At 34.2% G+C, this 18,393-nt stretch overlaps 1 protein-coding gene across 1 annotated transcript; it reads right to left on the reverse strand.

Annotated features, from left to right (window-relative positions):
* Window positions 1-3,110: 3,110 nt before the first annotated feature.
* Window positions 3,111-12,115, reverse strand: LOC120782522 (solute carrier family 23 member 2). The gene is made up of 8 exons (XM_040114831.1): window positions 11,925-12,115; window positions 4,754-5,373; window positions 4,570-4,690; window positions 4,246-4,501; window positions 4,039-4,178; window positions 3,603-3,972; window positions 3,406-3,526; window positions 3,111-3,336 (listed from the first exon to the last, which is right to left on the reverse strand). The coding sequence occupies exons 1-8, from the start codon at window positions 11,958-11,960 to the stop codon at window positions 3,276-3,278; spliced, it is 1,725 nt and encodes a 574-aa protein (XP_039970765.1). The 5' UTR covers window positions 11,961-12,115; the 3' UTR covers window positions 3,111-3,275.
* Window positions 12,116-18,393: the final 6,278 nt, after the last annotated feature.

Consider the following 18,393-nt stretch of genomic DNA (forward strand, 5'->3'; position numbering starts at 1 on the left):
GTCATTGATTTGACATAGTGAGAATCTTTATTAATGTTTCTTCCAGATTGACACACATACATACATATATAATTTAGAGATCTATACTCGCTAATGAACTGTAATCTCTAGTTTATTAACGGTAGATTGTAAACTATAAAAATAAATAGCCAACCCAACGTGAAAACACTTAAAATGCGCCTATGTTTAATATTAATATCAACATTTCGTTTAAGCAGTACACATCTGCGTCGCTTGCCAGAAAAAAGTTGGAATCACCATAAGATAAACAGATATAGCCCATGTATATTAGATGGTTCCTTATTATTTATAGAATATTTATTATATAGGTATTCCTCAACAGCCAAATGAGAACAATCACATTAGCAGCATTTCAATAAGATTAACTTGAGCAAATCGCCACTGACAGCCTGACAAAGTATATATCAGCGATGATGGCAGGTTTTTGTCTCGCTTAAATTTGTTATTCTAGCAGATAATTGCAGAATGCGAACAAAATACCGCAATAAGGCGGGTCGGAATTTATCTCTGTTTACACATTTATGCTCATGACAAGTGATTTGTATCTACTTTTTCGTGGGAAAAAATAATAATAGTTTGTTATAAACATATTGCAAAAGGTTTAATAACAATGTAGACTACTAACTGCTCAGCATCGTAAAACCTCTTACTTTATATCCTCTAGTCGTATTTGTATGTAAGAAAATTTGCGCATATCTCACTTGTACTCATTGTAAATATAATATATGTTTGTGTCAAAACAAAGCGATCCAACCTAACTAGGAGATTTATTTCAAGTACTCACACACAATTGCACAAACAATATATTTATTTTTGAAAAATACATGAACAGTATGTACTTAAGTGAAAACAATTAGAAATACTTTGTGTTTATTTTCTTAAAATTTAAAATTTTACTAAATGTTCGTACATACATACATATATACTCGTATTTATTTTCATCTGCAGGTGTCACATTGGCAGCGAGTATATTTGGGAACCACCATCCAAGAGTGACTCATCCCATGAGTAATGAGAACAAAAAAAAATAGATAAACAAATATATTGGGACTTTAGCATTTCATGTAACTTTACAGCTAGCGGTTAGAATAGTGTTGAATAGTATAAAATGAAAGAATCGTCAAATTCTTAACTCAACCCACGGGGAATATAATATTTGGTATCAAGTTTTTTTATGTATATTTTGACTTTATATTACTCTATGCTCCAGAAACATAAAGTTGCGAAAGTTGCTATCAGGCTCAAGGAATCTGGGTTCCTAAAAGAACAGAGTGTCTGAACACTCGAAGATCCTCACTCACTTTGACTTCATACCGTATCCAAGTCATGAACATGGAGTCGCCAAACCGAACTCTGGCAGCTCCTTCTCTGCCCATATACTAGCGAAGGACTTGTGGGTGGGAAGAAGCCGGCGGCGATAGAGAGAGTGTTAAGGAGAGCTTAACTTCACTATCAATAGCATCGATGCCTTTGTGATAAGACTAGTATGGGTGCCAGACCATAGCAAAATCGCAGGAAGTTGTAAAGCTAATAGCTAGTAAGAAAAGACACCCTAGAACTGTCGGAATCTTGGCCAGCGTTGGGTACCTGCGCTATCGCAAAAGCCTTTCGGCTCAAGATCGATTGCAAGAGATCTAGTGATCTCATTACCCTTAGTAAGACTAGTCTCTCCCTAGTTGTGGCGCTTTTAACAGACTATTGTCCTATTGGTGTTCACACAGTAAGGTTGGGTATCCTACCAGATGACATTTGCAGAAGCTATATAGAAGAAGACGAGGAACACTTTCTTCTTGACTGTTCCGCTTTTGGGAGATCAATACTTAAACTCTTGGAGCGCATACCTTCAGACATCCCACCGAACTAGCGGAAAATTAAACGCCTGTGCAAATTTGTAATGGCTACTAAGCGTTATACTAATTTATAAGTACGAACACATGGGTTCTTCTTTTAAGGACTACATGTATCAGTCTACCTGTGATCTTTGATCAGCCATCTAATCTAACCTAACCGAATCTATACTCCGGAAGCAATATAGTCTTGAGATTCATTCAAAATAAAATATATAATAATCCAACATTAAATATATTATTTTTAACAAGTAAGCAATAAGTTATCATAAAAAGGGTGCGTACTATTTAGTTACAATTACAACAATTTGTATAAAAATTAAATTTTTAAAAAAGCATATAAAGCTCTACCTATTGCTTACAGTTATTAATTACATTCAGAAAGCTTAATTAGAAACTTTTACAATTTGAAAATGTTGAAGCTTCGTAAAAAAGCTTTTCAAAAGCTTATCTTTTATAGCAAGTATATCATAAAAGCACCATGCAATTAAAAATAACAGACAAAAGTGGTTGGTTTTTAATATTTAAATATTTTGCTATAAATTATCGTTTGTTTTCGCATATTTTACACAACTTAATTAAAAAAATATGAATTGTGATTACTTTAAATTTAAAAACATCACCTTTACATACACACACACAGTTAATTTAAGTAATCTTACGTGCCTTTGGGTATATGTACATATGTATGTATGTGGACATGGTAAACAGATGACGTATATTTTGTTCCCTTATTCGCAAGGTGGGCATTGAAAAATAGGCGTGGCCCCGCCCTCTAAAAAGTTTAATGTACATATCTCCTAAACCAGTTAAGCTACAAGAACCAAATTTTCTGAGTACAAATCTTCTACCGACAGTGTGAAAATGGATGAAATTGGAGGATAACCCCGCTCACTCCCCAAATAACGGTATTGTTAATAACAACTTAAAGCGCAATAAGTCAATAACTAAATACGCCAGATACATTAAATTTTGCCACCGAGATAGTATGAAAGAGCTTTATGGGAGCTGGTGAAAAAGTTTTACGATAGGCGTGGCACCGCCCTCTTTTTGGTGAAATCCCATATCTCGGGCGGATCCACGACAGCAATCGTAGACCTAAAGGAGATACGCGAGTAATTTCTTTAAAATCAATATTCATCGCAAACCACACGTTTTATAAAAGACGACCAATGACTCAACAGAGAAGCTTACCAAATATCAATCGCAAATTAATGGTACAAACGACTGTTATATGACTAATTTCGAAAGTAAAAGTAGATTTTATTGCACCTACTGGTATTCGGATACATTTCTAAAGGATTTTTCTACTTACGTAATAATTTAAAATACATATAGAACATCTCAAGTATTAAGTACATAATTTTAATACACCTACAATACAATTATAAACATAAAAACGTAAATTTAGCTTGTTTTCTGTAGTTTGTATGTTGGCAAGAACGGCACGTAATAAGTCCACTTCCACCTAAAAAAGTAAAAATATAGCGTAATTGTTAAATGATTATACTCGCATGACATATACGACAGTACGTACTTTCTCAAAGTCGCCATGCCCCATGGGAAGTCATAATCCGTAGCGGTACCATCATTGACATTCGCATCGCCTAGTGGCATTTCATTGGCCCATTCAATGAGACCGCGCTCCTCAGCAGTACCTGCAAATTAATTGAAATAAGATATATGAGTGTTTTTGTATAGAAATGTACATATGTAAGTCATTGGGAATATTACCAGGAATAACATTATCCAAGAAACAGCCCAGTAAGCCACCCACAAGAATGGTGGTACCCAACAGTACCGATAGGGTCGAGTCTACCGTTTCATTTCCAGTATTAATGGCGCCCGGATGTTCCTGCATCCACTTACATAAGACCATGGGAAAGAAAATGGATAAGCCAATAATATAGAGGTTGCGCGCCGAACGTAGGTCTACATATTGCAATGTGGAAAGTCCAAAAGCTATAATCATGCCAAACATGACACAAAATATACCGCCAACCACCGAATCCGGTATCATTATGAATACAGCGCCAAATTTGCCAATTACACCTTGCACGATCATTATTAAAGAGGCCCACTGTATGACACGACGGGAACCAACCTACAATATGCGATATATACATAAGGATTAGTATTTAGTAAACATTCGATATAGTTTCAAACACACCTTTGTGACTCCAATAGCACCCACATTTTCGCCGAAAGTGTTTGTGCCATTTCCAGCGCCCCAAATACCGGCTAGCACCGTACCCAGACCCTCAGTGCCAATACCACGATTGATGGCATGCAAAGGCGGAGAGTGTGCACCTACAAAAATAAAATTCAAAAGCAATATTGATGAGTTATTTAATTGTAACAAAAAATTCTTACAAACCTGACATTTGAGAAACCGTTGGATAGTAACTAAGCGACTCTACGGTACACGCTAAAACGCCCGCCAACATACCTAATACGCCAGACAATGTGACCGACGGCAGTCCAAACTGAAATGGATATGGCACGTAGAACCATTTGGCATTGGTCAAAACCTTTAAACGCACATCTGTGCGTGAGGGGTGTCCCTCCTCAAAAACATTGGTTACGGTTAGAATTCCGCAGAGACCCCACATTATAGCAATAGTCATGAGCACCTAAAATTGTTATAATTTAATGGAAAACTGAAGAATAAACTGTTAATGCTCCTCGAAAACTCACTTACCGGAAACATACGGAAAAGTTGAAAGTTGCGCATTTCAATGCCATGACCTTTGCGGTAAGCTGGAAACGGTACGGATACATTCGCCATTATCTGTGAGAACAACGTTAGCATGGCTGTGGTACTGGAGAAAACAATAAAAATTTGTAAATATTAATGAAGTTCGGAAAACATCTACATTTCTTACCCAACAGCAATACCCCAATGCTTGGACGCAGTTTCGGCAGCGTGTTCGAACAGTGTTAGGCCGACCAACGAGACAGTCGGAACTATAGTGAGTGGCGTTACGAAGCGTAAAATTTTCCCCACAAGACCCGTATAACCCAACACAACCTGCACTAAGGCCGATACAGCGATCGCACCCGATAACTCACGCATACGTATCTGCCACAATTCCACACGATCCTCCTCATCTAAGGCGTCAATATCTTCGACCGATGGGCATTTCCATTGTGGCAATGCGAGAATCGCTAAGGTGGGTACCAAAAATGATATTGTACCGCCTTGTACGATTGGTAAACGAACACCCCAGGTGGCCTGTAGTAGAGTAACGATGCCTGTTACGAATATCATTGTTGATATTATAACACCACGGTCGGGATCCTCATCCGACATACACAGAGCAGGTGTCAAAATGAATGGAATGGACACGATAGCGCCAATCATGGTCAGATAATGCTGCAACGCCAGGAATATGCTCAAATACCATGGCGGATTTTCGTTAATCGCATATAAGAGTTTGGGCTGTGTTTTTTCTTTATCAGCTGGGTTATTTGCTGAAGAACCATTGCTGATCGGTGGTTGTGGCTAAGGGTTTAAAAATAAGTAGATTTAATTAACAGCGGCTAAAAACAGAGTTCTATAAAAAAATGTTTATAAGTAATTACTTTCGAAGTATAGACTTTAAATTTCAAGAATTCAGAAATGGCTAAATTGCTCTGATTCGAACTTATCATTAGCACAGTAAAGAGTGCTAGCGATTTCTTTAATCTTTAATCAAAAGTCTGTAATCTTCCAGCACAAATTCGTTCACTATTAAACTGTTGCCTTTTAAGTCCCTCCTCTTTCCAAGAATAATATTTATAAGATACAATGTAAAAAATTATAAATTCAGCGAGACATACGAAATTATTGCTTATTTGCCTTGTATTGTAATTTCCTATTTACTCAAATAATTGTGTTAAAAAATTATGGATAAATTCAATTGGCACGTAATTTATGTCCCGGGAATGAATACCATTTTAATATTATAATTGTGGGTATTGCATATTACTTACATTTAATTAAAATTGCTAATCATTTGTCGACAGATATTATTATTAGTCTGACTTAAATAATAAAATGCTAATTTATGCATTAAAATACAGGGTGGTTACATTATACGCGTACACGTGTTTTGAGTATTTGTTGGATGTATGCCAATTTTATTCGTAAAAAAAACTGAATTTGTAGTCCCCACATTATTAAAAAGATAAGATTTAAATGAGAATTTAAGGGTTACATGGGCTTACGGGTTTGAAAAAATCGACTTTCACTTATTATCTTATTAAATTCTACAATCTCTAGAATATTATCCTAAATCTTCAAGTTGATCCGAGTAATAGTTTCGTATATACAGCCTTGAAAACTTGTGCGCTCGAGGATAACTAGGCTAAGTGCGCCGTCTTTAAGCGCATTTTTCTCGAAACTGTGTTTTTGAAGTCGGTTGAAAAGAGTTCTCGAGAAGCTCTCAACCGATCTTCATGAAATTTTACACAGGTCTTTGAGATACAATTCTTAAAGACTTGGCCAAAAGATTTTTTTTTCGATTACTATTTGAAAAAAATTTTCATTTATTTGTAAAAAATGCCTGTCACAAATTACCGGAAATGGCGTCGCCGAGTTTAAAATATTTTTTTTTTTTAAATTTCAGAATTTCTTTTGCTAATGGTGAATGTTTGTAACAATAAAAAATTCGAAAAAAATATTCCTGTTTTTAAATGAGAAAAAATTGTTGAAAAAAAAACTTTTTTCCAAAGGAAATCAATGTAACCTCTTAACTAAAGAGAGAGTGGTGTGCTCTTCAGGCCTCTTACGATTCACCCAGCCCCTATGACTGCCAATACCTCCGCCAAGTCGAATAACAACGATAATAGAGTATATTTTGCAAGCGAAACAGAACTGAATTTAAACTTGGTCTCATAGATTAACATCTTCTTGAACGAGAACTTCGGATTTGCTTTCTAAACCCAAACTACATAAATGTTAGCAACCCTATCTATATTGAACCCTTGTGTGTGTATAAGTGCTCGTGCAAGCTCGTGTCTAACACTTACTAATTTATCAAATCAGTGAAAAATTGTCTGCATAAATTAGTACCCTTGTTGAATCCGACTTATTTAACGGAACATAACTACATAGATATTGTGGTTGTTTCTCTCAAGCTCAAGCTACTACTGTCAGTGCTTTAACACCACCCCGTGCTATTTCTGATTAATGGACTCACAACTCATTGACTTTAATTGGTGACTGAATGTCGCTTGCGGCACTCATGAATCAATGTGCATGTAGGTGTGTGTATGTTTGTGAAGTGCACGAGCTGCACATTGTGGACACTCGTATTTGGCCGTGTGTCACAACACTAGAAGCGCCAACTCACTCTTTACTGCATCACTGCAATCAGAAATCGATAAATTGGCAATTCATTGAGAACTTGTGAAAGTAAACCGATTTAGATTTAATTATACTAATTAATTTATTTATATACGCAGATAATATAAATATTCTGTGAATTTACGTTTACTAGCATTACGAATGTTACATCATTTAGAGTATTTGCAGCTTGTATTGAATTTCGTTGAAATGGCATTCAACTCAATTTGATAATATTTATTTAATAATAATATTTTCCCGTAGTAATTTGTTCGTAATATTCTAGTTCCACTATTGCGTTACTATAGTTGCAGCGTCATACAGTGTAACCGTTATACCTGACAACTTGTTGATGTTATTCAGAAACCATTGGCGTAGAACTGAGTCATTAAAAAAGTTTTATCTCCAAAGAAAAGACAGGACCTTTCCTAAGAAATTAGTTTTTTTGTGAATGAATGGACAATTTTACATTGATTACCGATGAAGAAGTCAAATTAAGAAGGATGTGTATATAAAAGAGATTCGTATGCGGGAAATGTACCACGAACCCTTATTCCCATTTTGAACAACTTTGCCTAATAAACTATAGGTTCAAAGCCGGATTCGAGCCATCGAATTTTAAAGCAAAGTTTAAAAAATCAGAGTAACCGATTGTATGAGAGATATACGATATAGTGGTCCGATGACTCCGACAAATAATCAATGGAATATAAGAATTCATATACGTTTTGAATTTCATTCGGATATCACGAAAAAATTTTTATAATCCTTATCCCTGATCACTGATTTTATGATCCCTAAAAAGCTTCGTATTAAAGCTCGATCTTAGATCCATACTCTTTTAGGCAAAGGTATTCAGAATCATCCATAGAACATTCCTCGTATAACTTTTTTTTCCGTTTGTTTTGGCTCCCTGTACATCGCCCCGCTCTAATGTATAATATTATATGCCGCAGATCGATGACAATGTTTCGGTTCAAACCTATGTCAGGAAAAGCAAAAAAAAACGAGAACTCCCACCACAATCGGAGAATCTACACCTACTAGAAATAAAAAAAATGAACCGCCAAGATTTCAGACCAAATTCTAATCGAGTTGATGAAGAATAGAAAACTCTGTCAACACGATGATTCATGCCAGACCTACAAATTTTTATAAGAAATGTTATGTATTTTAGGGTACAATATTAAAAGGAACTGTTTCACGAGCTTTCACTGGGTGATACATATCAAGCCACTGATATGGCTATGGCTTTAGGGCTTACCACGCAGTAGAGGGTTAAATCATATGTATTTACCTATAGAGAAGTAATATTCAAACAGTAAAAGTACTTTTTTTGACTATTACATATCATCATGCATACGTTAAGAGTATTAAATTTACTCGGGGGTTTTCTGCTGTTCAAAAGATTTATTACCAAGTAATTCGCCTTAAAAAAGTAAACCACTTTTGAAGTGCTAGCTGATGCGTTTATATAATTAACATAATGTTTATAAATGATAAAATTGTGTAATTTCTTCAAAGAAAAACCAATAGACAACGAACTCAGCTTTGGAATTCGTGACACAATTAACACAGGTGAATAGGTTAGAGATGTAAATTAAATTGTGTTGTGGGATACACTGAATTATGGCTGATGCCGTAGACGTAGCACAAAGTACTTATGTTCAAGTAGCAAATCGAACAGGCAACTGTCTAAAACAAGAATTATATATCACCTTAATGAGGTATCATCAATATTTTGTGACAGTTTCTCGACAAACGACTTTTCACAGCCTCCCTAGCTGGGTGAGCGCACTGCACAGGGCGTCTCAATCGCGCCCTTCGTAGTAAGCACTGGTTATTTAATGTTGAACAGAATTATTGTAGTGGGGATATTGTTACAATTTTACTGGAAGAATCAATTAATCAATTCGCTCAATTGTCAATTGCACACATTTATTAAAATCAAGATAAATACAGACGTACTAAATACATATAAATATACGCATTTACATAGAGGTTGGGTTTCAAAGAATACATTAAAAATTAATTGAATTGACATTTGAATTAATATTTTTTTATTTTGTTATCTGAAACACTGGTAAAAAAATAAAAAAAAATTAATCCCACATAACGGATTGAAAAATAAAAAAATTGTATCCTATATAACAGATGAAAAAAAATTTAGTCCCAAATACCGAATTAAAAAAATAAAAACTTTATTTCCAAGCTTATAATTGGGAACTAAAAAAGAAAGTGTTCTAAAATTAAATTTTTTTGGGTTTGCGTGCATCATTCAATTATATTCGTTTAAATTACAGACTCAACATCAAATCAAATATCAAAATAAAATTTTAATATCTAGTACAAATTTTTTTAATTAAAAAATTCGCAACCCTGTATTTAGGTTTATATTTTATATGTATGTATAAATATGTAAACATTCAGTTAATAGTGTATTGAAGTTCAAAAATATTTTGAAGTCTTGTTTTATAGGGACTTCTTAAAATAAATGATCAAGAGCTAGTTATTTTCACTTGTGAATTTAAAAATTCGATTTTAATACAACAATATATCGAATGTATGTACATATCGTCATCTAAAATGCAAAATAGCGTATGATAAAAAAATTCGAAATTCAGTGTTTCATAGTGAATTACGATTCACTACTTCAAATTACATACATATAAGTACATATGTATGTATGTCCAACATTTTAAGGTTTGCTATTAGAAATAACCCAGTTTTAAGCAATATTTAAGTTTTATTTCACTCACATTCCATTTTATAACGTGCTTCATTCTTTCCTCCATTAATTGCACATATTAAGGAGTTACATGGGTTTACGGGTTTTCTAAAAATCGAGTTTTTTTTTATTGTCTTACTAACATCTACAACGATATTCGTAAATTTTCAAGTTAATCCGAGTAACAGATTTGGAGATACAGCCTTAAGGATTGTGCGCCGTCTTTAAAGGCTTTTTTCTGTGTTTTTGAAGTCGATTAGCAAGATTTCTCAAGAGCTATTCAACCGATCTTCATGAAATTTTATACAGGTCTTTGAGTTACAATTCTTCAAGACTTGCACAAAGGATTTTTTTCGATTACAACTATTAAAAAAATAATACTAATTTTCACTGAAAATTTAATATTTTTTTTTTGTGAAAATGTAAACCCATTTTTCAATTTTTTTCCTTCGTCCAAGTTCTAAGTTAAGGTTTCAAGTGAAACACGTTTTTTCACATTGGATGATCCTGTGAAGAGCTATCCTGCCAACGCGGCCGTATTTTTTTTTCGAGCGGTCACCGGATATGGCGTCGCAATGGCCGAGTGTAAAATATTTTTTTCCAAAAGTTTCAAATTTCTTTGTTAAGGGGGTATTCTCATGCAATCACTTCAAAAAATCGATTTTTTTTTATATTTTGACAGTAAAACCTATTGAAAACATGCTGTGAAAAATTCAGACCGAAATTCATAGTATTTGATAAGTTACAGCTCATAGTCGCCGACGTGTCGTAAGCGACTGTCTACCAGACGCCATGACAAGTCTGCAGCTGCTACGTTTCTATTGTCGATTTCTCAAATCATCATTTTCTGAAACTGTCATGGTCCTAAACAAAAAAGTATGCAACCGATTGCTTTAAAATTTACATATGTATGTTCTTCTACTCATTTATAGTTATCGTCCCTACCAGAATTTTTTATTTTCGAAAATATTTTCATATTTTTTAAACGATTTTTAACGAAAAAAAAACAAGATTTTCGTGACTTTTTTTTGAAGTTCAACATTTTTTTTTAATGAAATTGATTATATTCGGTAAGAACGATAGCCGCAGAACTACTGAATAATAATCCATTCGATTTTTTTTATTTCAGACAACATGAACAGCCGCTATCACCATGACCAGTGAACTACTTTTTTTTGTTGACTACTTTGATTTAAAAAAAAAATATATTAAAAATGTGAAAAACAAAAAAAAAATTGTTTGTACATTTCAAAATACAAATAAAAATATATTACAAAATTAAAAATATTGAATTTTGTTGTCGCATAAAAAAAATTTTCCTAAAAAGTGGTAAAATGTATGCGTTCACATGAGAGTACCCCCTTAATAGTGTATGTTTGTAACAATAAAAAATTCAAATAAAACATTTTTCTTAAAAAAATCACAAAAAAAAAACGTTTTTCTGAATTGTAAAAGGTTACACATACAAATGTAAGTCATTAAGACGATATTATTTGTTAAAAACAAAATAAAATAATTTAATAAGAAAAAATCAATATTAAAAGGATTCATTTAGCATAGATCGAACTTCCAAACGGTAAACACAAATATAACCAATTTTAATTTTTTTGTTTATTTATGCCTTAACTTCAGACTGAAAATACGTATAACAATCGAAATCAAAAGTCTGTCATCCAAATAACAAAGCACATGGGGTAAATGGTAAACATCAACACGTTTTTGGGCAAAATAAAAGCGGAATTAAAGAAACATGGCAAAAAGATTTGAAACGTTTATCAGCAATTATGATTTATATCTTTATTACATTCTTAGGCACTAAACTGTTTCTCTTTTTTTTGTTCGATAAGCACATATTCATTTAATCTTATATACATATGTATGTATGTATGTATTTTTAAGGGCGACCACAAGTCACAGTGCAATCCTTCAACTTTCAGTCCACCTACGTACTCGTGTATGTATGTAAGTATATTTAAGTGAAAAAAATATTTTTTCTTACAAGATCACCATCCACTTTCACATTTGTCAACTCCATTTCGTGACTTTTGTTGGATTATTACGGCTGCGCGGTATTTTATTATTCAAGGATCACGCTCAAAAATAACGGATTTTACAATTACAACTTGAGCTGTTACGAAGCGCCACTCACAACCCAAACGAACCGCCAGCGTCTGCGTTAATTTACAGAATGAGAATCGGGAGCGATCGAAAGGTTTTCATCTCCCCAATAGCAGCACGGCGCGAATTTATCGCGATTTGTTGCTGTGGGTACTACGCTACGGGCGCATAAAAGCCCGAAAACAATGTACATAAGTACATATGTATAAAAAATAGTAACAACAACAACTCCATTGCCTTAACAGCGAAGAAGCAGGGATTCCTATATACTTACACCGATATTCTGAGAGTTTTTTCTTTTGAATAAAAAATTCAACTAAGTAGTAGATGCTATATAAAAATATATGCTATACTTGTACATATGTATTTATTTATAGTTATTGTGAGATTTTCTATTTCTCACATGCTTAGCATATATTTATTAGTAAAGAGTATAGAGTGCTCTGAATATTTCCTAATTAATTTAATCGAAACTTTGATATTTTCTTACACACAAATGTAAATGTTACGAGTATTAGCTGGCGCACACACAGATGTACATACATATGTACATGTGCATTGGATATGCTGCTAGCAGACTTCGAACATCTAGTAAGATTTAAAATTTATGTTACTAATTCAAATTGTTTGTCAGGAAAAGAAAAGCGTTAAGCTATAATACCCTTCACAGGTGCATTTGTATAACATAGAAAGATATTGAACGATCTTTTTATTGATTTTGACCAATCAGTTTGAATGGCTGTTATATGCTATAGTGGTCTGACCGGAACAATTTGTTCGAAAATTACAGCGCTGTCCTGGACAATAATCTCAGCTATAAGCTTCAGAAGTTCGATTTGTAGAATTTGTTCGCTCACGAAATGTGGTTAAAGAGTTGCAATTTTTGCAGTGGATAAACGTTGATTTAAGTTTTGTATTTCTAACCACGTTTCGTGAGCGGAATCGTTGTGAATGTGTGTGAGTAGTACAAAGCCTTCAACGACGGTTGAGAGATCGTTCAAGACATTCCTCGTACTGGACGACCTTCGATCTCTTCAACTGATGAGAATAGAAGTGAAGGATATTTTGCTTGAAAATCGTTAAGCAAGTACTAGAGAGATGGCAAGAGAGCTCGACATCTCTCACGAGTCCGTTAGAATGAATTTGGTGGATATTTTCGGTATGAAACGCGTTTTTTTCTAGATTCGTCCCGATAAATCTGAATTTTTATCAAAAAGAGTACGAATTTAAACCCTAAAACGCTATGAATACAATCATTCAACCACCATATTCTCCAGATTTGGCTCCGTGTGATTTTTTCTAGTTCCCCATACTAAAATTGCTGCTCAGTGGAATCCGTTTTTAGTCGATCGAAGGGATAAAACAAAATTCGGTGAAAGAGTTGAACGCCATCCCAAATTATGCTAATGAAAAGGATTTCGAGCACTGGAAATTCATTGGCTTAAGTGTATTACATCTGGTGGTGATTACTTTGAAGGCGAAAAAAATAAATATTGATGAATAATTAAATAGTTGCATTTTATTCGTAATTAGCGGGTACTTCTTAGTCTCAATGTATATAGATTTTACAGCTTCTCCGACCTTTACTTCTGCGTGTAACAAATTTAATATACCCCGTTTAGGGTATAAAAATCCACCCTCCCCGCCTTCGGAAGAAATCTATCTGTAGGATAGCGCGTCTCTGTAAACAATTATAAAAAAGTTTGTTATCGGATGAAGTATTCGGAAAATTTGTAACGTCACTAGGCAAATAATCATATTTCATATGTTACGAATATATGTATGTCAAAAAACTTGATTTAGTTGGTAGCTGACAATAGAGAGATAAGGTGGGTGGAAGCAATATTTTATTACTTTATCATACATTTTTTTATAAAATGTTGGCTACTTCAGTTGTCAATAAAAAAAAACTGACGACTAAAATAATTCCAACCCAGATAAGTGTCATAACGATCTTAAGGGGTCAGTAGTAGTCAGTATAGTAGTAGTATCATTTTCTGTTTTCTAATACCCTTAGAATTAATGTGGAAACCCACTTTACCATTGGAAGGTTTCCGCTCGACGTTCGGAGCGCTTGGAGTGCACACGCGTTTTCTCAAAACACACTTTTTTAAAATGGCGAACATGATTCCGTTCCTATATTTTTTATAATTTATGGAAAATGTTATGACAAAATTTATGTAAAACAACATGGTGAAAAATTAAAAAAAAACAAACGTTAATTACTTTTTTATTTATCAACATTTTTTCATGATTCTGGTAGGGACGATAACCATTCACGAACTTTTTAAAAATGAATTGGGTTTTTGTGTTTCAGATGATCCAAACATGAGAAATCGTGTCCGCCAGTGAAAAAACGCATCTCATTCACCCAGCCATTCGTACCGGCAGATGTCATGCAAAAAATCCGAAAAAAATTGTTTATACACTCCACGAAATACCTCAAGATATGTGAAAAAAGTTCTATTGTAGAATAAAAATTTCTGTGAAAAAAATGGCAAAAACAGGCCAGATTACCCTAATGACTCCTTAAAGATAACATCTTACCCTGATAGATAGGTGAGTCCACACAATTATCTTATTATTTGTATAAACTCCAACATCTCTTAGAGATAGGTGGTGATTTACTAGCTCTCATTCTCATATGTTTAAAAAAAAATTTTCTCTCGAACAAAACACAATTCCTCTCTCTCCTCTCTAGTGTATTTGGATTAATTGTTACAATTAACAACTTATAGTAACATCTCATCAAATTTGACTAAGACTGTGAAAAAAATTTCCAATTTCACATATTTGTACAAGTATACAAATCTTTATTATCACCATGAAATAGGCTACTGAGCTAATACAAGCAAGAAAATTTTCCATAGACTTGTTATAAGACTCGGCTGCGCTGACCCAGTGCCTTCTGAATTTTCGGATCATTTTTGGAGCACCATTCCAGCTATTGTTGGACAGTTTTGACGTAATCTTCATATAACAACGTCTCATCACCAGCTATGATGCGTTTGATAAATGTAGGGCCATCAGCTTTTAGTTATAGTCAAGCGTTGACACGTCAAAAACATTAACCAACATGTGTTGAGTCGATCCATTGGAGATGTTGGGATCTGTCTGCTATCTTTCTGATGCCAACACGACGATTTTCAATCACTATTCCTTTAACTTTTTCGATGTTATCGTCATCAACAGAGGTGGATGGACGACTCACATGACGCAAGTTATCAATGACTTCACGACTTTCACGTTTGCCTTGTGCCATTCAAATACTTGTAATCGTGACTCGCGTTGAAAACACATTAATTGACTTAGGAAGATCAAATTTCTCATATAATGATTATATCAGAAACTCATTTAACAAATAAAAAAATTTCAATATACCTGGACTTAAACTCTATGTCCCAAATCAACCAGATGGAAAAGCGCATGGTGGCACGGCAGTGTTGATTAGAAATCGTTTAAACCACTATGCTCTAGAATCTCATGCTACTCCACAGTTACAAGCTACAACAATATTACTAAAAATCGGGGTTGTGACTTAAACCTTACGGCTATATACTGTCCACCTCGTTTTAAAATTATAGAAAGCGAAAGACTTTTTCGGAACACTAGGTCAAAGATTTCTAGCAGGTGGAGATTACAACGCAAAACACACGTACTGGGGCTCTGAAAGGACGACAGCTGTACTAGACTAATATGAATAAGCATAATAAGCTGGATATAATATCTCCTGGTAAGCCGACATACTAGCTCAGTGATAGAAAAAAAATACCAACCTTAATAGATTTTGCTGTAGTCAAAAATATAGATAGATCGCTTATGACAGTCGATACATGTACAGACTTATCATCTGATCATTCTCCTGTACTAATAAAGTTATACGAACAGCCCATGATATTTGAGCCAAAAGTTCCTCTAACATCACATAAAACTAACTGGTTGAAGTATAGAAAGTATTTATATCAGCAGCCACATCAATATTGATTGCAAAAAAAATACAGGAAGAGACATTGATGAAAATATAAGAGAATTTAATGACGTAATAACTAATGCAGCTGTATTGGCAACACCAAATAGAAACAATAAAGCAGTTGGATTTAGAAAAGTCACCAATAATGAAATAGAGAAACTTGTAAATGAGAAAAGGCGAGCTAGGCGTGAATGGCAGTTAAATCGCTCCCCTTCAACTCTGCTTCAACTGAAATCTGCTGTACGAAAGTTAAAAAAGCGCTTAAACGTGAGGAAGAACGCAACACTGAAAATTATATAAAGAAACTGTGTCCAAATTCTAGCAAGCAAAATTCCCTTTGGAAAGCCCAAAAGTCCTTCAAGCCACCAGTAGATTCCAACATGCCTCTAAGACAGATGAATGGTAATTGGGCACGTAGTGATGAGGATAAGGCAAATTGCATTGCAAATCACCTAGAAACGGTATTTCAACCCAATTTCCCAAAGAAAAACTTTAAGTTGCCAACCTTGCCCAATACCGCAAACGAGTCGCTTGTGTCTATTAGGACTTCTACATCTGAAGTACTAGAATAATAAAAAAACTTAACCCAACAAAGTCACCAGGACATGATAATATTACCCCGAAAATGCTAATTGAATTACCAAAAATTGCCGTAAAGTGCTCTCTTTGCTCTTCAATCTTGGATACTATCCTAATTCATGGAAAAAGTCGCAGGTTAACTTTGATAGATAAACCTGGGAAAGACTTAACACAGCCGTCTTCATACAGACCAATCAGCCTTCTACCCTATCTTTCTAAAATATTTGAAAAAGTGTTACTATTAAAGATGTCTCCTTTCCTCCACGAAAATAATATAATACCAACGCACCAATTCGGGTTTCGTGAAAAACATAGCACGATAGAGCAAGTAAATAGAATTACTAACGAAATAAGAAAAGGCTCAGGCGTTTGATAAGGTGTGGAATGAGGGCCTTTTATATAAGATTAAAAATATTCTACCTTTAGAATTGTATAAAACATTGGAGTCTTATTTAAGAAATAGAAAATTTATGGTAAAAGTAAGGGATTTCATATATGAACGACAGATAAGGGCTGGTGTACCCCAGGGCAGTGTTTTAAGCCTACACTATACATCATATATACAGCAGATCTTCCAACAGCTAACAATGTATTAACTTCAACTTTTGCGGACGACACAGCTATAGTGAGCCGTAACAAATGCCACATAATAGCATCAGGAATATTAGCCGAGCACTTAAGGGTGGTCGAAGTATGGCTAGCCAACTGACGTATAAATGTGAATGAACAAAAGTGTAAGCATGTTACGTTTTCGTTAAGACCAAAAATGTGTCCGGCAGTAAAAATAAACAATATTTTAGTACCCCAAGCGATTGAAGTAACTTATCTTGGTATTCACCTAGATAGAAGACTTACGTAGAGAAAACATATGTATATCTAGTAAAATAACTTGCATGAAGATAAGAGCTGCAAATTTAAATTGGCTATTAAATAAAAACTCCAAACTTAGCCTAGACAACAAAGTGCTTTTATATAATGCGGTCATAAAGCCGATTTGGATGTATGGCAATCAACTGTGGGGTACGACCTGTGCAACTAACATTGATATAATACAAAGGTTCCAAGCAAAAATGCTTAGATCAATCACGTGTTCACCATGGTACATGCGTAATGAAAATATCCATAAAGACCTTGGTATTTCTATGGTAAAGAAGGAAATAGAAGACAGAATAATTAAATATATATCTAAACACCGAGATCACCCAAACCCTTGGCTAATGCTTTGGTACATTCCTGCGATCAAACACGCCTTAAAAGAAAAGATATGCCCGCGTACTAAGGAGCAATGAATCACCAAAACAGCACAATCACTTGCTTGAGCGTGTCTAGTTCTTAAACAGATTTAAGATTTTATAACTTATTGTTAGGCTTTTAAAATAAAAAGCAGATTCAATAAATAAAAAGATATTGAAACAAAAAAAAAACTTTTTACAAACATAAAAAAGTTTGCACCAATCTATGAAAGAATTTGTAATCGAATTGGTTTATAATGACCGGTCCGGGTCATTTTGGATCAAAAGACACACTTTATCTCAACAAAAATATATTTTCATGGTTATTCAAACTACTTATAGTTTTACAAAACATATCTCAGACACTAAATAACATAAGATATGTTAATTTCATTGTCAGCTATTTCAACGAAACCCAGTCTACCAGGTCAAATAGACGGCTCTGAAGAGCTTTACAAAGAAAATCGCGGATAATAAGCCAGATGACTCAATAAAATAAACCTAACACGGTATTCCGGACGAGTTCACAAAAATTATATATTTTGCACAACAAATTAAGCGTGACTCTT

The sequence above is a fragment of the Bactrocera tryoni genome, chromosome 1, assembly GCF_016617805.1.
Source record: "Bactrocera tryoni isolate S06 chromosome 1, CSIRO_BtryS06_freeze2, whole genome shotgun sequence".
NCBI classification, from domain to species: Eukaryota; Metazoa; Arthropoda; class Insecta; order Diptera; family Tephritidae; genus Bactrocera; species Bactrocera tryoni.

Excerpts from the sequence above, each read along its gene's own strand:
- LOC120782522 (XM_040114831.1), bottom strand. The coding sequence starts at position 11,960 with ATGGAGTTGACAAATGTGAAAGTGGATGGTGATCTT. Across the intron at positions 4,179-4,245 it reads AACGGTTTCTCAAATGTCAG|GTGCACACTCTCCGCCTTTG; the intron begins GTTTGTAAGAAT and ends TTATTTTTGTAG. Across the intron at positions 3,527-3,602 it reads CTTGGATAATGTTATTCCTG|GTACTGCTGAGGAGCGCGGT; the intron begins GTAATATTCCCA and ends ATTAATTTGCAG.